Genomic DNA, 21,975 nt, shown 5'->3' on the forward strand with positions numbered 1-21,975 from the left:
CATGGCAGCCTTTCCTCATGTCCATTCCTTAGCTTTGATGCCTGTTGTGTAACAAAGCAACTGGCCATTCTATATATTACTTAGCATTAGAAATGATTAAAGATGGCTTTTGTCATGTTGATATAAAGCGCTTACTTGTCCTCTGTCTATTGGTAGTAAGTGCATGTTTTATCCAGTAATGCTGTGATGTGCTTTTAATTCAGTCAGCATCTTATACAGCTGCTTATTTCAGGTTTATGTTCAGAATTTCTCAGGTTCCCTGTACCCTCAATTTCAGTTGTGATTTTTGTATCTGTATTATTTTATTTCCCCTCTATGCTGTCTCAGAAATCCCCTTCCCTCTGTTTTGTATGGATGCAAGGTTGTTTTGCAGTTCCTAACGCTCTTGTCTTTCTTTGCATCCTGCTCTGTGACTCTTCCACTCACTAAAGGTCATCATGACGAAGGTACGTGAGATGACTCCCAAATTCCCCTTGTACAGAGTAAGCTCAGATGTGGCCAAGATGACCCAAGATGTTAAGGGGAAACAGGAGCTGAAAACAGACATAGGGGTGCAGGATTATGCCTTCAACTGTGTTGGGTTCTGTAGTCCCTTCAAGCTTGGTCTTGACCCTTAATGTCCTGGTGATACTTTGTAGTAATCCTTGCATGATAACAAAGTGTCAAGGTGCTGGGAAACTAAAACCCTTGAGCAGTTTGGAAACCCTCTGCTCTGAGACTGTGCCTCTCTTCGGGAGGCACAGTACCTTGAATGTCCTGTTACATTGGGCCAAGTACCAGCCCTCCTACTGAGCTGCGCCTGGCTCATTTTCCTGCAACAGCCTTTCCACTTACACATTCCTTAGCTTTGGTGTCTGTTGTGTAATAAAACAACTGGCCATTATTTCTATGTTATTTAGTTTTGCAAATGATTAAAGATGAAATTTTCTAGGCAGCCACCTCCTGGTATTAAGCACAGCTTTATGCCACCAAAAAGCTGTAGGCTTCAGGTTGAAATTCCACTGTAAACCTGAGCAAGCTTTGGCAGTGTGAGACTGTGTGCTTTATCCAGAAATGCAGTAGTGTATATTTAAGACAAATGATATCTGATACGACCACTGAAATCAAGTTTATGGTCACAATATCTCAGATTGTCTGCACCCTCAGTTTCTGTTGTGATTTTTCCATCTGTATTAATTTATTTTCCCACAATACTGCCTCAGAAATCCTTTTTCCTTTGTTTTATGTGTGTGTAAGGCTGTCTTGCAGTTACTAACACTTCGGTCTTCCTTTGCATCCTGCTCTGTGACTCTTCCACTCACTAAAGGTCATCATGACGAAGGTACATGAGATGACTCCCAAATTCCCCTTGTACACAGTGAGTTCAGATGTGGCCAACATGACCAGAGATGTTAAGGGGAAACAGGAGCTGAAAATAGACATAGGAGTGCAGATTTAAATTCACAGCTGAGTTGGGTGCTGTTCTCCCATCATGTTTGTCTTGACACTTCATGTTCTGATGATAGTGTATAGTAATTGTTGCATGAAAGCAAAGTGTCAGGGTGCTGGGAAACATAAAGCCCTTGTGCAGTTTGGATTCCCTGTGCTCTGAGGCTGCATGTGTCACTTTGGGAGGCACAAATTTTTGGGCCTCATGTTGTGTTGGGCCAAGTGCCGGCCAACCTGTGGCTGTGCCCATGGCTGGTGTTCCCATGGCAGCCTTTCCTCATGTCCATTCCTTAGCTTTGATGCCTGTTGTATGAAAAAGCAACTGGCAATGATTTCTGTGTTATTTAACTTTACGAATGGTTAAAGATAGCTTTCTCCATATTGATGCAATGGAATTTCTAAGCTATCATCAGACAATCGTAAGTGCAGCCTCATGCCACCAAAAAGCTGTTGGCTCCAGGTTGTAATTCTACTGTAATCCTGGGTGAGCTTTGGCAGTGTGAGATTGTGCTCTATCCAGAACTGCAGTAATATGTGTTTAAGACAAATGACATCTGATAAGGCCACTTAAATCAGCTTTACCTTCTCACTATCTCTACTCGTACCCTCATTTTCAGTAGTGCTTCTTTATTTTATCCATATTATTCTATTTCCATGCAATATATTCTCAGAATTCCCCTCCCCTTAATTTTGCATGGGTGCAAGCTTGTTGTATGGGTGTTGTTCCTAACGCTCTTGTATTTCTTTGCATTGTGTTTTGTGACTCTTCCACCCACTAAAGCTCACACTCATGTGGAAGTTATGTGCTATCATTTGCAAATTTCTGTTTATGTCTGGAGCAGTAACATGTGCAGGAATTCTGGAGGTGGCCGAAGAGGAGAGGATGTGAAAATATCCTCTGCATGACTGCTGGGAGCTGCTTCACTCGTGTAGGACAAGCTATAATAAGTACTAATTGCTGTTCTGATCTAGCTGACAGCCTCCTGATAGCTCTCCTGGCTGGAAGGCAGGGGAACTGAACAAGATGTGAAGAGCATGTGTGTTTTACACTGAGCTAAGTGCTCTGTCCACACCAATGCCTTCTATAGCTTGAGAAGAGAAGGTCCTGTACCACATGCTTGTTAATGGCATGCATCAGTTTTTAGCTGTCACTGTTGCAACAATTTGTCTCTCCAGAAGTTGCATGCTGTGCTGGATTGGATTGGGTATTGCTTTTATTGCCCTTGTGCTCTGATTTCCTTAACCAGGCTGTGTGTGTGGACACCAGTTGGGGAAGGGATTGTGCCACATGTCACACACCATCACACCTGGTTTTCTAAGGGTCAGAACAAGTAACATCATTTTCACTGCAATGTATTTATAGAAAGATTAAAAAAAAAAAAAAAAAAAAAATCACATTCAGGAAAAAAAAAAAAATGTGGTTGTTTGCTTTTTTCCCCCCACCACTACACCACTATTGGTATTTTCATGGGTTAATATGCATTTTGAGAACATGGGGATAGCAAGATTGCTATTGGGCAATTTTATAGTGTGTATTAAATGCCAGATCTGGCAAGGCAGAGCGTATGATTAGCAGAATGGTAATACAACATGCCCACCAGAGCATCTGCCCACCAGCCCAACTCCACTGACCTTTAAATGCCCCTCCCAGCCCCTCTGGATGCCCACACTTGATCTCATGAGCCTGAGAGCAGGAATGTGCTCTGTTCACTGTCCTGCACTGGTGTGCCCCATATAGATGGTGAAATCCTGGCTACTTGGGAAATAGGTGCCAGCTCCTCCAAGCCCACTGATTTCTACAGGGGCTGGGATTTCTATGCACATGAATAAGGGAGAGTTGTCTGTGCCCTTCTCACATGTTCAAACCTACGGATCCTAATGGACCTGACTTTAATACAAGTTAATCCATGTGCCAACTGACGGTACTTGATTTTTAACGTGACTGTGTCATTCACCTGCATCTCACCCCCCACACCCTCCCTCCTGCCACAATTTTCTGATCAAAATCCATTTCCCTTCATATTTCTCCTTTAATCTTATTAATGTCTTTTATGCCTTTAATCCCCTCCACCCTGGCTAAAAAACCTTATAACTTGTTTGTTTCTTTTTTAATGATCCTCTCTTTAGTGCTTTAATTCTCTTATTTTTCTTTGCATCTCCTCACCTGCTACTTTCCTCTTAAAGAAGTCCATCATGAAGGTATGTGACTTCTGAATTCCTCTGCGTCAATGCGAAGGGTTATTGAGTGCTGGAGATTCAATTGCGATTGGCCATTTCACAATTGGGTTGTGCTCTGAAATAGGACAAAGTGGAAAGATAAAAAAAAAAAAAAAAAAAAAAAAAGAGAGAGAAAAGCCTGCCAGTAACTCTGATATTATACTCAGGAATTCGAAGATGGTGGAAGGACCAGACAAAAGCACAAACATTAATGATGAACTGTAACTTCAGCTTCCTTACACCTTCCATCAGTAATATTTCCCTCTACCTTGTAATGAATAATCATGAGGACGAGCTAATTGATGCATGAAAAATGTAATAACATTTCTGTAAACAGCATTTTAAAGTGTCAGCTGCAGCGATGGTCACTGAGTGGACTCAGAGACTTCCTTGGGCTGCTGACAGGAAAGTTACAAGGTTTTATTCTGTGGAAAAGCAGCAACTGAACTTGTAGCATCCTCTGCAGTGTGCAAGTGATTCTGTGCCATTTTGGGTAGCTTCCTGAGACCAGTCACGTCTCAGTGCAGCCCATCCCAGATATTCCCCTTTGCTGTCTGTAAAGGGATACCAGCTCAGCTTCCTTCAGTGTCTGAGGCTGGGAGGGATGTCTGATTGATTTTGCATGACTGAATGCTTCAACAAGTGCGTGTGTGCTGCTTACCAGCTCCCTCCTATTCTCACATCCCACTCTTCCCATTTTAGCTATATTTGTTCATTCTCACCTGCTCCTAAATCTTTTCTGAGTGTGGCTTGCCCAAGCTGGGGCACCTTGCTGCCATACCAGCTGCTCTGCATGCTCTTCACCTTCTTCCCCTGCAGCCCCAAGCCAACTGAGCAGCTCCCCCAGTCCTGCGTGTTGGTCTTTAACACACTTAGCGGCTTGGAACCTGCACAAATTATTAATGAGATATGATTAAGTTAGGCCTTACCTACAGCCTTCCCTTGCCTTTTCCCTTGGAACTGTCTGTCTGTAACGGAGAGGAAGGTTTATAAAGGAGATATGAACACAGTGAGAGCCTCTGGCAGCTCTTCACAGTGCTCTGTTAGTATTTAGATTCTGTGCTATTAATGCTGCCTTTGTCTCGCACATCTCTGCTGTTGTGTTCTAGGTCCTGCATGAGATCAGAGCTATTGCTGTTGTGTTTCTTGCCCTGTTTCTGTTGCTTTTCTTCACTGTGGTGTTTCCTATCTAACCAACAGTGCATGCAATATCTAAATCCCTATGTGTTAATCTGAGGCATTTCTGCACATAGGAATTTGAAGATGTTGAAACAAACCACTCATGAAGGATCAATCCATCCCCTAAAATTCACTATCCCTGTAAGAAACAGAAAAAAGTACTTGTACCTGCAGTGGCACCTTGCCAAAAGCTTAGGAGAAACTCTGTGTAGGCCCAAATATTTCCTTTTCTGTGGAGCTAAGCCCCAAATCTGCCAGTGGTGGATATCAGATGGGGCAGCTTCAGAGGGAAAAGGAAAGATGCACACAGAGCAAGACTTCCCCGCAGTCACTCTCATCCCCTCATACTTATACTCTCACAAAGGCATGCATACAGCTGAAACAGGTCACACTGCACACTTGGGAAATTGTTTTATTTAAACTTAAGGGTCATGGGTGATACTAAAGCTGTCCAGTATTTCTATATTTGCATGATTAAATGGCTGCAATCCATCAACATTCAAATTCCTTTTATCCTTCACTTCTATTACATCCCCTCCCTGTGTTCTTCACACTCCACTGTAAATGCTCTCCTCTTCCACACTTATTAACACTCTCCCTATAACCTAGTATGTAAAAGATACCTCTGTCAACCTGATCTTACCAAAGTTTGAGGTGATCCCTTCCTGAATAACTTCTAATTCTTTTATCTTCCTTTCGTATCCTTTTCCCCTGACACCTCCTACTAAATGAAGCCCCCCCTCCAGGTATGTGATTTAACTTCTAAACTCCCCAGTGCCTGCCTGCCTGCTGGGACAGCATGCATAGGAATTGAATACAAGGTGACAGGAGATGATAACCAAGCTGTTAATGATAACGTGCACCTTGCATGCATTTTGTATATATATTTTTTATTTCTCTTTTTTGGAAATGTTATTAAAAACTGGGCAACACATATGCTATTGTGAAAGGGTAGATCAACAGAATGCATCTTTGTGGAATGGGTTAAATCTTGTGCTGTGATATGAGAATGAATATTTCATCCTACAGTGAAAGCTTCGTTTCAAATCTCAGGGCAGAATTTGACCCATTGACTAAACATAGGAAACATAAATACAGAGAGATTTTGCAGTTTTTTATGCCTGCTTTGCAAAATATTCAGTAGTGCATGCATGGCTGCAAATCAAAAGCTGTCCCTCAGATCTGCACCGCTAATCAATTCTTGCCTTGCTGAATTTCGAGGAATGAATTGTAGACCCGCACAGACTTTAATCAACATTTTCTTCCTCTGAAGTAATCAATTTGAAAATCTCCATTGCAAATGGATGTGAAGCAGAGCAGTAAATTTAGACAACCATCCAGACCGTCTTCAAGGAAGAAAATGACATGGGTCATAGATCCATAACAGAGAACCGAGCTTCTCTGAAAGTTAGCTGAGTGCAGATGATGAGTTACAGCAGGTATTTCAGCAGGTTACTAAACATATCGTGTTAATCTGAATGGGCTGGAATGTTGCTGTAGAAAAGGATGGATCTGATAGTGCCTTGAAAGTGCTCTGTTCATGTGCATATTTCAAACCAAGGTAGACCTTGGTACATCGTGCTGTCAGATCGTGCTTTATGCATAAAATGCTCATAAGTGCTTTGTTTCAAGCATTGCACGGTTATCATAAATCATTTTCACTTGACCAAATTCTTTTCCTTTCCTGTGACTTCTGTTTACATGCTATTTCAAATGTAATTTACTTATTTTATCTCAGGTTTACTTCTCAATGTTATTTCCTTTTCCTCTCTCTACTTCTCCGCCCCTTTGGCTTGAAAGCTCTTTTGCTTTGTGGAATAATAGGTTTCTCGTTCTCATTCTCTTATTTTCCATTGCATCTTGTTCCATGACACTTCACACATGAAGTTCATGAGCCAGGTATGTGACATGACTTCTGATTTACTCTGTGTATTTGCAACACAGGTGTGAGTGTGTGTGAACAGGAGTCCTGGTCTGGTAGAAGAGAACAAAGCAAGAGAAACAAATATTAACCGTAACGATCCCTTTCAGCTTTCTTCTCCTTTAATCTCCCTACTTACTACTACTTTAACCTTACAGCATCTTTAACTCCCTACAGCCTCTCCAGATACCTTTTCTCTTTGCCTTAATTCACTAATCACTTCATCTTTTCTCCTCACACATTCCCTTGTTTCTTTCTCAGGCTTCCAAGAACTTTAAATATCTGTTCTGTTTTCTTCCTTTTTTCTTTCTTCCCATTTCCTGTCTTTCCATCGCTGCTCACACCATGACACAGAAGAAGCCCCTGAAGAAGGTATGTGATGATACCTCTAAAGACTCTCATCCTTTTTCTTTTTCAGAGCTGGGGAAACAGTGTTGAAAACACTGACCTTGTTCAAGAGCACAGGTAGCGTGGGAGGGAAGCAGCCTCTCTGGATGGCTTTGGACAAACTTGGAGAAAAGGGTTGTATGCTTGCTAACCAAAAATGCTCCACAAAATAGGTACAGCAGTGTGGATCCTGTGGTCTTAGCTCCACTGCAATGACCTCAGGCTCTTTGTTCTTTGGAACTTGTGGGTCAGCACATCCCTTGGGTATATAAATATGTATATATATATATAAAGCCCTGACTAAATAATGACCACAACATGTGGCTCAGCAGGGCTCAGGTCTTCTTCATGGCTGCTGCAGTTCATTGTCCTGGAAAGACAGAATTGAGAGACAAAAAGGTGAAAGAGTGAGTCCCTAGATGATGGTTCAGGGACTTGGATATTTTGCTCCCATTCACATGAAAGCTTCTAGCTGCTGTTTGGATGCAAGAAGACCCAATATTGTTGGATTTGGGTATGAGTCTGAATATGGAGCTATTGCTTTGTCCTTACTTCTACATAACTAAAGCTGCTGCTTTCATAATAGACATTCAGGAAAGTCTACAGAAGATGGATATGTTTTGTTCCTGTTCTCATAACACCTGCCCTTGAGCTCCTTACAGGATGATGCTGGAGACCAGAAGCACAGTACTTCAGTGTCAGATAGAAAAACAAAGTTTCTGTTAGGGGGAACAAAGATATTTGTTGAGTTCAGTGTACAGCTTGTTATTTCCAGGTGTGCTGGGCAATACAGGGTGGAGTACATTACAGAACACACTTTTAACTGTTGGGAACCATTAAATGAATAATACAAATCTGTACTTACATAACTGGTTCATGATTTGGCATTTTCCTAGTGGGATGAGATACCATACCAAGCACAATTGTGTCTGGCTAAAACGTCTCGCAAATGTACTGCAGCTTACTATTGCCTTGTATCTACGTACGGCTGTTGTAAAGAGCTAGACACCCTTCTCTCTTTGTTTCTTCTTTTCATTTGATCTCCAGAGAGCCCCAGGTTCCCAGTGTAGTGGGGAGGGAACAGGGACGGCTGCCTTTAGGACAACAGTGCTGGTTGTGGATTGACTACTGTGCTTCTTTTCTTTTGCTTTTATCCTTCTATCTACAGCTGACGAAGAAGGCGGATACTATGATGGTAGCTCGCTGTTGTCTTAGGACAACAAAGTCATCTTTCTAACATCTCACCCTTTTTTGTTTGTTTGTTTTTTGTTTCTCACCTGATTTTAAACTCAGGAACTGGGCCAAAACCTCACTGCCGCAAAGAATCACTCACTGTGTATATCCAGTCACTCTTGGGAACTCTGTACATCCCCACTAGGGTAGCAGGTGGTGAAACCCAAGACCTAGAAACTTGTTCTGTTTTTTCAGATAAATCCCATGTACCAAATCTTTCATTATCATAACCTTTCAACCCAAATAATTAGTCAAGCCTCTCTTAAATTCCATTGGCATGATTAAAAAATGGAGCTTGGCCTTGTGTGGATATGCCTCTCTCATCCACCCTTGAAGGTCAAGCTCTTCAGGCTGGAATCTGCAGGTATTTAAATTTCTGCTCCAACCACACACTTAAAATGGTCCTTGGCACTGAACATACAAATAAATTTATTCAGACTGATGGAACAATTCATTTGCTGCTTAAAACAGTAAATTTTAAAAAATCTGGTTAAATAGGCCCTGGAACACATAGATAGAAATGAGAATCTCGAAAGAACCAAATCTATGAAGGGACAGTTTTGCTCTGGTATGCAGGCAAGTAACTCCAGCCCCCAGAGCAAAATCAGTTTAAAGGTATAGGAAGACTCTCGTGGACTTCAAAAAAACTTTGACGTAGCTAAGTTGTGTTCTGATTGCCTCAACCCCTGGATTGTTTGGCCAGATGTTTCCAAAGACAAAGCCCAACACCACTGGGAACGATTTTTCTTTTTCTGTGATTTCTTGTTTTGTTTTTGTTTTTCACTTTGTTCGTTTAAATTTTCTTGTTCACTTTTCAGGATTTTATTTTTCATTTTTTAATTCTAGGGATATCCTCTGAGGACCTTTCAGAGCCTCTCACAACACTTTTCACTTCAAAATGGGATCTTTTCCTCTTTCTTTCTCTCCTTTTTCTTCCCTCTTACTTTTTTAATATCATACTGTTTTTCAAGGACACACTGTGGGTTAGAGATGTTGTTTCTCAGCAGTGGGGCAAAGGAGGGTGTTTAGGAATTTCTGATTGAAGCAAAGGCAGGTCAGATGGATTTGCATAAGGAGGACTGTGGTGGGAATATCTCACAGACTGAGCAGGAGAATGTTTACTGTGCTGTGTGTTGTCTTTGAACCAACTCTTTTGGAAACCAGAAATTCAGAGACTCTACCTCTAATCACCATGTCAGTGAACTTGGATTTCCAGTGGTTCTTGCCTTCTTTAGGCAGGAATGTGTATGGGGATTTTGTCACAGCCCTATGCTCCATGGGCAGAATGAGCACAAGATCAATCAAAATCCACCACCAAGGACAGGAATTTGCTACGAAAATTCCTGTGTATCAATAAATTTTGGCCCAGTTCCTTGACTCTCTCATGAAAGATGGGGTATCTCAAAAGAAATCACATCTCTGAGCTCCTTTTGGTGCATTCAGTATGGACCATGCTGGATCATGCACTGCAAAGGACATCTTAATTACTGCTCATTTTTAAATAAATCCTTCTGTTTCTTCATTTTCCCCTTTTCTGGTTTTCTGGAGGCACCTTTAAATATCCTAACTACACCTTTTTTTTTTCAAGAAAACTAATCAACCTTTTATACATACATTTATTTATTTTTGACAATTGTTTGTTGGTTTGATTACATTGAAAATGCTGATTTGGTGGAAGCTGAAGCCAAATTCACCCAGTCATTGACAGACAGATGTCAATCCTGGCACTCAAGGTCAACAAACAAAATCCATTGTTTCCTCTCCTCTTTTTTCTCTCTGAAGTGTTACTAACTGACAGCCTTAAGTTAAACAGGAGTGTTTATGAGAATTACCTGGCTATGTCACGAGGGAAGGGAATCCTGTGTGAATTAACATCCCTGTTAGACTGGTTAATCGTGACTACTTCCACTGTCCAGCTTGAAGAACAAACATAGAACCATGTAACCTATGTTTTAATAAGCTCACTGGCTATTTGAAAAGCAAAATGATTTGAAAAAATAACTGGAGAAGCACAGAAGTACATTTTTGCCTATTTGTCTTCAGGAGTGATTTGTGGCTTCCTTTATAGAAGTGCTCTCAATCTTTTCTAATTACATGTTGTGTATTTTATTAGCACTGCTTTGGCATTTAGAGGCCTCTGCTGAAGTATGTTTTAGTAGGCAATGTTCTTATAGTAAGTGAGGAAAATGCCTACCTCAGAAATTTCATTTCTGAAATTGATATGTGAGAGAAAAGAAAGCTTTGCTTCTGATCTCCTTTATTCATCACTCACATCTTTTCTCATAATTATCCCAGTTTCTCATTTTCAGTCACTTCCTCCATCTCTGATTATCCAATATCCTTGCAAGCATCTCCACTAAATATTTTCTAGTATCAGTTTTTGATATTTTCTCCCTCATTATTTTTGATTTTTTTAATTCTGTGTTTCCATTCCTATTCACAGTTTCCCCAGTCAGTCCCAAAGTGGATGCAAATGAGCACTTGACAAAATTAATACTATATAGTATAATGTAATATATTATATTCTATTAGGTATTATAATATCTTTCTCTATCTTGGTATGGATAACCAGGCATTCACTCCTGAGGGAAGCAGGTTTCATTTTTCCTTTACAAAGCCACCTGTTTTTACCAGGTTTAATAGGCTGTGAGCTTTTTACCTCTGTTCCTCCCACTGAACCAACACAGGGAAAGTCTTGTACAGCAAAATCCAGCATCCCTGAAAGTTCAAACGTAGCATGTGGTTATGAAAGTCAATCTGAGCCTCTGTGAGACTGGGCCAGAATAAATATGTAAGTTTAATTCACTTCTATTTGTGAGAATAACAGTGCTGAACTTATTGGCATTAGACTTGGGCTAATATCTAAAGTATAAAAGGCATAGCAGAGAGGGGGATTGATCACAAGCACAGATGTTAAGCAAGAAACTCCTAAAGACAGCGCGTTTCTGAGAGCCAGGAAAAGGTAACTTGTTGCAGGGAGACACCTCTGAGTGCCAGCCTCTGTGATGGCTTAGCCCTCCTTACAGGGTATTACACCTTCCCTGGAGATGCAAAGATTATTTCCATTACCACTTATGGAAATTTTGCTCACTAAGAGAGGATGGTCTTTCCAAGCTGGGTTTGATGGGCACCACATGGTACAGAAAAAGGAACATTCTCCTCATGGCATCAAGATATCTCCAAGATATGTGTCTTAAGCTGTCTTAGGAGCCCGTGGGCACAGAGAAAATACACGGCATCAGCCTTTTTTTCCCTCCTGGCCTCCATGTGAGGCCTTTAATTTAAATCAACCAAGCCTATTTTATCAGTGACTCCATTACAAATCCAAGCTAACTTCAGTGAATGAAGGGCTGATTGAAACAGGCAATGTTTTCCTCCACCTGAATGCCCAGCTGTCCTCCTTAGAAATCGGTCAGGACATTTTGAGAAAAATAATTCATCATTTACATGAAATCATTTACTGCCTTCCAGATGCTACGTTTGGGACTTTTATACAATCTCTTGATTCTTTTCTGCCAAATTCTGTTTTAAGGATAAAAACAGATTCACTCCCAGCAGAAGGGGTATGTGAGCCTGTATATTTCTTTTGGAAGTGTTTGTGATTTAACCAGTTTCTTTGGGATGTTTCCCCTAAGATTGAATTTCCCTTCCCTCCTTTTACTTTAGCAGCTGGCATGATCTCTGTTGTTCTAACTGTTCTCCTTCTTTTTCCCTTCCTGTTTTGCTCCATGTTTCCAAATACAGAGGAGAAGCCCAAAATAAAGTAAGTATGAAGGGTAGTGAAACCTTGTGATCGTATTTCTGATCCAGCAGAAGCCTGTAGTGTCTGTTACACAAATGGCCATCAGAAAACTTTGTACAACCCTCCCCTCATGCAGTTCTCTGTGTGCCTTTCCAAGACGTTTGCTCCTGCCAGGGGACACCTTAGCAACAGTTACTGGCCAGGGTCTTCAAACCAGTTCATCATAGAGTTGGGGAAGTAACAAACTGTCCATGTCCCACAACTTCCAATGGAGATGAGGTGTCTTGGCAGTAAACTCTTTGTGAAAGCATGTAGCTGGGAGCAACCCTGATTGCTGACTGCTGGAGGAACGGCAAACATTAAGCTGGGCTGGCTAGAGCTTAACTATGTTTTCCTAAAGATTACCTGGCTCTGAGTTCCAGCACCTCCCCTTTCCCACTCTGCTAAATGCCCAGAACAAGAGTGCATGGATGACAACCTTGTGAGCCACTGTGTTTCTGTCTAGTAGGGAATGGCCATAGATTTGGGGAATGGAAGGCATTTTCACAGATGACTTCCTGTTTTGCACAAGCCTCCATGAAGTTCAAGGGTCTCTAGAGGTCTCTGGACTTGTTTTCAGTTAACTTGCTGTTTCACAGCTCTGCATCTCCATTAACATCTCTCTTTGTCAGCATCATTTTCAAGGGCAGATCAGTTCAGAACATGCCTATTTTCTAACATGAAAATCCTTCTTTTCTCTCTTTTCTCTCTTCTCTGTCTTTTCTCACTTTTTTTCCCCCTCTTATTTCGCCTTTCCGTTTTCCCTTTGTCTTTTTATTATTCCTTTTCCTATTCCTTCCCTTCTCTTCCCTTTCCTTTTTGATTTTGTCTCTCTGCAGGCTAACTGCTCCTAAAATACCGGAGGGTGAGAAAGTAGATTTTGATGTGAGTATTTCTGAGGCTGTATGTGTTTGCTTGTCAGTACCTGAGCTGTATGTATGTGCAAAACCACGTAACTCCATCTGTACTGAATATAATTGAAGGTACTGTCCAGGACAGAATGAATGCTTGCTGGTGTTTTCCATTAAAGGCTGCCCTCTCCTCTTTGAAGGTCTATGGATACATTTGTGGCTAATATGGCCAAGACAAACTCTTTATTACTTGTTTGTTTGTTTGTTTGTTCTTACTTCTTGAATGTTTGGAGCAAAAGGAGCAAGAGGCTTAGGATCTCTAAGATCCCCTGTCACACTGCTACAAATGATCCAAAAGTTACTGAGAAGTTTGAAATAAAGCAGGTCTGTGCTCAACTGTTGCTGAGAAATTCCATCTGAAATGACAGCAAAAGGTTAACAACAGAGATTCAAATACTTTCCTAGAAAGTTGACATGAAATTGAAAAACTTCTGGTACTGAAAATCCCTGCAGAAATGTCTGCCTTACTCAAAAATGCAAGGGCATTTTTAGGTAAGGTTCGCATCCCAGTACTTTGGCTGAACTTTGTACATAGGAGGATACTAAGCCAAGCTAAGGATAAAACTCTATGCAGTGAAATAGAAGTTGTGGATTCTGTTCCCTTCTGGGTTTCTGACCACCACCTGGGTTGGTCTCAGACCTGCACCAACACGTACTGAATCCAGCCCATAGATAACTGCAACACTTTCTGCTTTTGTTTCTGTATGTGTTGGCAGAGCGCTGGGAGTCTCCAGGCTGTGTACCTAGCGCACTACAGGCTTACTGAAAGCTTTTCACTGCTCTTCTAGGACATCCAAAAGAAGAGGCAGAACAAAGACCTGATTGAACTGCAGGCTTTGATTGACAGCCACTTCGAGGCCAGGCGTAAGGAAGAAGAAGAGCTGGTTGCCCTTAAGGAGAGGATTGTGAGTCCTTGTATTGCTCATCAGTGGTGCTAGATGACAGAAAGATGAGAATTTAAACCATTGATCTTGTTACTTTGGTAGTGTTGCCATGCACAGGAATGATTCATGTCACCCCCAAATTGCTTGTTCTCATGACTGTTTTCTCACTCATCTCCATTTTACACCTGGTATTTGCACATCAGTCCCATCCTGCACATCCTGGCAAGGGAGCCGATGGCTCACTGTGTACCAAAGCTCTTGGTGGTGGGGACTGCAAGAGCAGGTGAAGCCACATGGCTGAGTTCAAGCCTTTGTCACTGCTTCTTGCAGGAGAAGCGCAGAGCTGAGAGAGCAGAGCAACAGAGAATTCGGGCTGAGAAGGAGAAGGAGCGTCAAGCACGGCTTGCGGTAAGCATCCTCATGTCTCTTTTTGTTTCAGCATCTAGGTGGAGGAGATTTCTAGAGATGGAAAGAAACTACAGGTTCTGTCTATCTCAGTCCACAGAAGAGATGACCATCCTCTTAAAGCAAGGGTGGGACATGAGAGTTGCCAGTATTCACATGTACTTTACCTGATCACACTCCCTGTAGTAACACAGGTTGCTAGAGAAATTGAGCATCTCTCCTAAAGTAACTTGCTTCTTTGTCTTGCACTCTGCAGGAGGAAAAGGCACGGAGAGAGGAAGAAGATGCCAAGAGAAAAGCTGAGGATGATCTTAAGAAGAAGAAGGCTTTGTCCTCTATGGGTGCCTCATACAGCAGCTATCTGGCAAAGGTAAATGCACAGATCAAGTGTTAAACCACTGGGTTGTCAAGAAAGAGTCTGTATTATAAGTTGAGAAAAAAAATTGACTTTCCTTCCTATGGATTCCTAGCAACTTGTCCTACATGCTCTGTTAATGAACTTATTTTGTTCAGCCTGCGTTTCTGCAGTGTGACATGAGTTGATGTTTTGAAAATAGGCTGATCAGAAGAGAGGGAAGAAGCAAACAGCTAGAGAGACAAAGAAGAAGATCCTGGCAGAGAGGCGCAAGCCCTTGAACATTGACCATCTTAATGAAGACAAGCTGAGGTAACATGCTTACCCTCACTTACTGTAATGTAATCCATCGAAATTTGGACTTACTGTCCTGGGGTCCTCTCTAGCAAAAGAGTGAGGGAGAGGAGGAGGCTTTCCTTGAAATTCTTCAAGGGACAATATCAAATTCTGCTTTTCCTTGGTCTGAAGAACAGAGGGGAAAATGAGACATGAGATATTATTGAAATGGCCTGTCAGTCCCATTTAGAATGTCAGCCAGTGGACTAGGCACAAACTTTAAACCCAAATCTGAAGTAAGATAAACAAGCTCACAGATTGATTTTTACTATCACAGTGTACCCGGGGTAGTTAGAGCTGCTAAGTTATGAGTAAGAATACCACTGAGGCTGGAGGCTTGGGAGCTGAGTGCTCAGGTGCAGAGCAGTCTTCACTTGATGGCCTGGACTGTACGCAGTGGAGTTTAACTTTGGCCCTAAAGCAGATGCGATTGTACAATAGAAGCTGCTGTGCTCATCTCCAAGGCATTCAGACATTCTTCCTTTTCATCTAATTCCCCTGGACTCTTCTTTATCCTTACAAGTTAAGGGGAAAATTAAATCTGGCAGAAGCATATTAGTGATGGGTACATGCAAAAGTAGAAGGCTAAAAGATTCTCATCTGAGGAAGTGTGACCTTGACTAACTTTCAGAGTTAAGTAGCTTTCAGAGGCCAGAAGAAGTTGGCAGGATAACGCATGAATGGAACTGAACAAAATGTAAAATTAGGTAACTATTAGCCTCACTAATAGTGATGTGAAAACTGCAGAAAATACATGATGTGATGTGTTTCTCCTCTTGCCCTTTCTCTGTAAACACATAGGGACAAGGCGAAGGAACTGTGGGACTGGTTATACCAGTTGCAGACTGAAAAGTATGACTTTACTGAGCAAATAAAGAGGAAAAAATATGAGGTGAGTGGAAAAACCATTTTTCTACTGATACCAGCTCCAAAACACTAAGATCTCCAAGAATTCTCTAGCAAAAGCTACACAATGGCAAAATCATTTGATTCTTCAGTGACCTTTTGGAATATTTAAGCAGAAATGCACCTGGAACTATAATCCCCCGAAGTACTTGGACTGGATTTCACATTTTAGGCTGAAATTTCATAGATGATCCTCAAGGCTTTCAGTGCCCTCTTGGAAAGCCAGTGTCAGTGGAAAAACGCACCTATTCAAGCACACTTTGTTTATTCTTGTTTATCTTCTAGGTAACTGTGGTACAAAAAAATCAGAGTCTCAATTCTCTCATTCACTCATTTCCATCACAAAGTAATGTTCTTAAGTGTCTTTGATTTCACACTTGAATGTATTAAGTTTTGTACCTGTCCCAGACAGAATCCCTGTGAACTGAGTTCTCTGGAGTTACTGAAACCTTTCTCCAGACAGGAGCATCTGACTGCATTGTCAAATGGTAACATAAAGTGGATAGGTTTCCTTCGCAACATGTTACCTACACCAGGTGTCAGTGGCTGAGAAATCCTACTGGTTCACTCTGTCTTGCTCTACTTTTAACTCCCAATTACGCAGGCACTCACTGACAGGGAATGAGCAACACCAATGTAATTATCTCAATCTCTCTTAGATTTTAACAGTACGTTGCAGGCTGCAGGAGCTTTCCAAGTAGTAAGTACGATGAACTTGTCTGTGTAACAGCAGCAGCAAAGGCTACCAAATGCATGAGCCTGCAGCATGGTCAGAGGTCAGTGCCGGACAGAAACTGGCACTTGGCTCCAAGTGCAGAGAGAAAAAAGAAAAATGCATCTTGTGTGACTTCCTTCACTTCCTTTTTCTCTCCCTTTGTGCTCTTTGAAAAGAGCTGAAGTAATTTAGGAGAAGAGTCAGGATCTAACAGGGTTGTAGCTGAAGAACTGAGCATTTGGCCCACTCAGTTCATCTCTACAAATAATTCTCTGTCCAAACCTCTGCTTTTAGCTGTGTGCAGGAATCAACACACCTGAGATAGAAGCAAAAGCTTAGGGATGCACAAGAAGCATCCTGAACCCCATAGAAAAGAATGGTATGGAGTGTGGGAAGGTTCTTCACCTCGTGGCTTAATGGCTACCCAGATCCCAAATACTGAAGAGGGTTGGCTTAAGGATAACAGGTCATCTGAATGTTCAACAGCAGGAAATAAGGCAGTGGCAGGTGTGTTGTACATGTTATGGTAATGAAGACTCTATGCAGACAAATGGAAGGTAGTCGATAAGGAAAATCAAGGCCATGGAGTGCAAATAATGGCAAAGTAGAAGGAAAATGCACAGCTGAGGTGTTAGAATTGGGAGATTCTAAGGGAAGGAAGTGAGGAGAAAGGTAAGTGAAAACAGCAAAGTGAATGAGGGAGAGATGAGTGAGGATGAAAGGGAGAGATGAAGGAAGGAATGGGAACACACAGGAATGGAGCTGTTCTTTGGCTGTAGAATCCGTTGCTCTTTGGTGCTTCCTTGGAGAGTGAGTGTAATAGTCACTATGGCAAGGTTATCAGTGAAGGTAAGTCTTAAGTCCTTGGGTCAACCTGAAGAGAGAGCTGGTTTTCCTCCACACTTGTGAAAAACAGCCAGTTACCACAAACAGTTTAAACTGCTGCAGCAGATATTAAAAATTCCACGAGTAAGTACAAAAGCAGCTGACGAGCTGCTCTTTCCTTCCTTGTATTGTCCTGTTCCTGCTAATGTTTCAGTCTCTTATTTTGTCTGTTTGCCATGGAAAGACACAACCCAGGAAATATCAACCCAGTTGTTGGGCCAACCTGAATGTATGACTTTTTACTTTTGTTCTGCACGAGGGGAATATCAAACACTGCTTTAAATATTCAAATGCTGGGTCACTGGTTCTTGGACATGCAGAGGCAGTGGAAAACTTTGAAGCATACAGAAGCAGGAGCAAAATGTATGTCTTGGCCAGAGATTTTTCCACATGAGAAAAGCTAGGTAGAACCTTGACTTAGTTACAAATGAGATGGTGAGGAGGCAAAAGAGGACTCCCTGTCACACTCTCATTCTCTGGGGCTTTTCCACTGCACTGGAGGTCCACTGGAGGGATTTCAGTAATGAGTCCAGGCCTATGGGCCAGGGTTATGATGCTAAGGCAGGCCAGAATGTGCTTATGCTGCAAAAGGTAGGTGTTTGCTTTCCACGCATCATGTTGAAATCTAAGTCTACCCACAGCAAAGCAAAGTTAGACAACATCTTGTCAGACAGATGCTCCAATGGCTTGCAGTCACCAACAGAGCTTGGGAAGATGTTCAGAGCCCCTGCTCCAACGTTTTCCTCTGTGGTTGTTCAAGCTCTCCTCAATATGGCCATCTTCAGCATCTTTAAAATTAGATGAGTAGCTCTAATTAGGTGAGTGACTAAGCAGGTGGTGCCTTCTGCAGGCTTCTCACCTCCTGCTCTGCCAGCTAACAAAGATGTTCTGGTAGAATATATGGAATCCATTCCTGATGTCCCCATCCAAAGCTTTGTTTTTCCTAACATGTAGGAGTAGAGAAAGAGTGAGAAGGTGAGATCAACTCATACCTCATGGGGTGAGGCCATGAAAGAGCATTCCAGTTGGTCAGAGCGACGCTTGTTCCAGTTCATCTGCCTGCAGTTTGACTTGTGAGTTTATGGTAGATCAATTTGTATGGATAGGGACTTTACTAGAAAGGACTATAAAATTCTAGCTCTTCTTTCCCTTGAAATGTGAAATTAGCTTAAAGATTTATCACCAAGGAGTAACGTTTCTCTCCTTTAGGAAAGAGTAAGCTTTTATCTCAAAGGAGGTACTAATTCCTATCACAGGCACCTGTGATACACAGTTCCCAGCACTTCAGCAGGTAAAAGTCTCCTCTCTGTGGTGGAACAAAGTTTCTTTATCCCTAAAAACCCTAGTCATGTGTGTTGTTTTCAGATTGTCACTCTCAGGAACCGGATTGATCAGGCTCAGAAACAGTAAGTACCCATATCCCCTTCCAAGCTCCTGGCTGGGGATATCCTCTAAGTGTTCAAAGTAGTCACTTCAGCCTCAACAACAACATTTTCTTGTTGCAATGAAATGAGGCTAAAGATGGAAGGATAACTCCCATTCTGCCTCACGCTGAGAAAATGAAGGGCAAAATGAAGTGTACATAACAGCTAAATAAAAATCACATTTCTTCATGCCATGCCTGCACAGTTTCCATCTGCTAATTCCTGGGATTTTCAAACGCCTGATTGAGATGCTTTGAATACACAAGGAGATCTAAATACCTTGTTTACGAAGGGTAAACAAGTGACTGCTAAGAATGGTGTGTAACAAAACTAACATCACAGGATTGTACTGTTACAAGTTCTTTTCACTCATCTCTCTCCTCCTGCTTTCCTTCTTCATATGACTTCTATTTAATCTGATTTTTCTGAGTCTCATGTCTTTAACTATTTTACATGTTTGCAGTGAACTTGTGGGAGACTAGGGCTAGAAGAAACCTGGAAGCTAGAGCATGTAGAAAAGTAACGGACATAGAAGAGGAGCTGCAGAGAAGCAAGGGAGAACTCTGCACTGATGGGATGTGGTCTTCTCAGTGCTTCCTAACCTAAGCAAAGCAACGTCAGGATGAAATGCTGGTCTGTGATGACATCTTTGGCTGATAGGAGTGACAGGCACTGCCTCCCCACCTCACCACATAACCTTGCCTTATCAGATGAACATAGCACTGGGAGCTCAGTTGTCTGTAGGTGCCAAACATAAGACTGGATCTCCCTGCGGTATTTTCTGTACAGAGCTGTAGACTGATAAACCGCAACAGAATGTGCACCTGCAGAAAGGTGCAGTGGTTTGCTGCTCTTTTGAGGGACACTGCAACCTGTACTAATAACTCATAACTGTTCCCCAAAAGATATGATACATTCTCAGCACAATATTTGAAAAGGTTGCACCGGGAAGTCCACAGCTCATGAGATTTCTTTGTATTTGAATTTCTATCCAAAACAGACTGTAACATTCCGAAGCAATGTCTGCTGGTGTGTTATACGAGGATCAAGTGATCCTATTGCTTCAGATTTTTATTAAGTCTCCTTAAGCACATTCTAAAGGTTAGGCATAACATCAAACACTACAGGCGTTTGTGGAGATAAAAGGGCTCTGCCTTCATCTGAGGAGCTATAGAGCTCCTATACTGGATTTTGAACCCGTGGGGAAGTTGGCAAAAGCAACACAAAGATGAATTTAACAGAAGCAGAAATCTTTCAACTGTCTCTCATGCAAAAGTTCATTTTTCAAATAGGTCAAGTCTAAGTTGGTCTTAAGGTAAAGTATCCACTATATGTACTGTCTGTGTCACTGTGTTACATCATTCTATAAACACAGCTAGCAGTCTTGAACAGATGGGGCAGTGCTACAAAAAATCTGCCCAGATATGTCTTCCTCATCTTTCTCCGCTCTGAAGAAATCAGTGGTTCTGAAGCAGGTATCTTTAACGACAGCAAGGCCCTACTACGCTGTGCCTGCCCCCAACCCCATGTTCTTCCAAGTCAAAGATGTGCTTCAATTTTGCATGTGCTTTGGGTTCAAGAAGCAGCTTCACTGTCCTGTGTGTGTGAGATGGGTTTGGTGGTGTGCTGTGCGCCAAAAGCCAAGATTTTGCCAATGGGAGCCAGTACAGAATCTAACCCAACTAACTTCATACCTGGTCCCTCTGTGGCTCCAGGTGTGCCAGTTTCTCAGTCAGAAGGTAAGTGGCTTGCATGCAGGATTGTTCCTCTCTATGCAAGAAGATAATGTTTGGAGAGAATTTGCTTTGTATGGGGACTGTAGCTGGACTGCTCCCACGTACAACATGAGCAAGATTGGAATATTGGGAGGCCTAAAAACTTTGAATTGTTTTGGAGACTTGCTCTAAGAAAGAAGTTATTCTGCTTGTGCTAGAGCGAAACAGTTCTAGTTGTATTTAAATTACCATTCGACCTGTTATCTTAGTTACCAGATAGCTAGGACTGGGGAACTCAACAAGACCTCCCTGATGAGAAGAAAATTTTATTTAGAAACACGTTCAAATCCAGATCAAAGCAGATCTGAATTCAGAAGACTTCAAATGTGTGGCAGGATAGTCTTGTTGCTTAGTTCTGAGATTGGTTGGACTTCTGTCCAGTTAATGCAGGAATCTGGAAGGGTCCACCTCTTCCAGGAATGCACATCCTGGCCTTCTGCTAAGACTCAGAAATAGAAAATCTTTCCACAACATCCACAATGTTTTTCTCGGGATGTGCTCGATAACGGGTGTGCCCAGCATGTGAAAAGCAAAAGCAGCTCCATGCTAATCTGAGAGTCAGAAGTAGAGTGTAGAGTGCAGGGCAGTAGACTGCCCTACTGCTTCCTTCAAACTGACATGTTTTCCTTGCCTTTTGTATTGCAGCAGCAAGAAGGCAGGAGCCAAAGGCAAGGTTGGTGGGCGCTGGAAATAAAGAACCAGGCAGAATGGCCCTTAGTGATGTGCCGAAACCCTGCTGGTCTCTTCCTTCTTCATTCACAAACCACTTGTGTTCCCGTGCCTCAGCGATAACTAAAATTGCAACATCAGCCTGGGTTGGCTATTGCTGCTGCTTTTCTTCTTCCTGGAAGGGTCTGGTGGCTTCCTCAGTCAAAAGGAAGCAGGTTCCCTTTGGAACTGGGGAGACTCCTTGCTGGCATCTTCAATTCCTGCTGAGCATGTCCTTTATCCTCCTGACACCAGCCCTACGCTGTCCTGTAGATTGCTGTGTACAAATCTCTGGATTCTGTAAATAAAGCGCAACCAGTACCTACTTCAACAACAGTTGAATGATGTTTTGTATTTTACTTAACGGAAATTAAGGGTTAAACCAAATGCTTATCTAGTAATATTTGACCTGACTTTGCAAATGGGAATGAGGGAATGAGGTTCAATATCATTAACCAAGAACCAGGATTCAGGGCCAGATTTACAGCCTCTATGCAGGCAGATAAGAAAACCCAGCTCTGTTCT

The 21,975-nt window shown here is 42.0% G+C and overlaps 1 protein-coding gene across 41 annotated transcripts in view; it reads left to right on the forward strand.

Moving 5' to 3' along the window:
- The window catches only part of TNNT3 (troponin T3, fast skeletal type), a 32,089-nt gene extending 10,308 nt beyond the window's left edge, over positions 1 to 21,781 (forward strand). For 2 of the 41 annotated variants that reach the window (XM_042884654.1, XM_042884663.1), the window contains 13 exons: positions 1,307 to 1,321; positions 3,613 to 3,627; positions 5,559 to 5,570; positions 7,100 to 7,117; positions 12,110 to 12,128; positions 12,986 to 13,031; positions 13,846 to 13,962; positions 14,272 to 14,349; positions 14,603 to 14,716; positions 14,904 to 15,013; positions 15,839 to 15,929; positions 16,603 to 16,643; positions 21,388 to 21,781. In XM_042884654.1, the coding sequence (XP_042740588.1) occupies positions 1,307 to 1,321; positions 3,613 to 3,627; positions 5,559 to 5,570; positions 7,100 to 7,117; positions 12,110 to 12,128; positions 12,986 to 13,031; positions 13,846 to 13,962; positions 14,272 to 14,349; positions 14,603 to 14,716; positions 14,904 to 15,013; positions 15,839 to 15,929; positions 16,603 to 16,643; positions 21,388 to 21,436 (725 nt within the window). In that variant the 3' untranslated portion in view covers positions 21,437 to 21,781. Of the gene's footprint in view, positions 1 to 431; positions 447 to 1,306; positions 1,322 to 3,612; positions 3,628 to 5,558; positions 5,571 to 6,711; positions 6,724 to 7,099; positions 7,118 to 12,109; positions 12,129 to 12,985; positions 13,032 to 13,845; positions 13,963 to 14,271; positions 14,350 to 14,602; positions 14,717 to 14,903; positions 15,014 to 15,838; positions 15,930 to 16,602; positions 16,644 to 18,908; positions 18,950 to 21,387 lie in introns of all 41 variants that reach the window. The other 39 variants (XM_042884662.1, XM_042884675.1, XM_042884672.1 and 36 more) reach the window with 32 other exon arrangements.
- Positions 21,782 to 21,975: the final 194 nt, after the last annotated feature.

The sequence above is a fragment of the Lagopus leucura genome, unplaced genomic scaffold (assembly GCF_019238085.1).
Source record: "Lagopus leucura isolate 7727_CA_CO unplaced genomic scaffold, USGS_WTPT01 Super-Scaffold_100044, whole genome shotgun sequence".
NCBI classification, from domain to species: domain Eukaryota; kingdom Metazoa; phylum Chordata; class Aves; order Galliformes; family Phasianidae; genus Lagopus; species Lagopus leucura.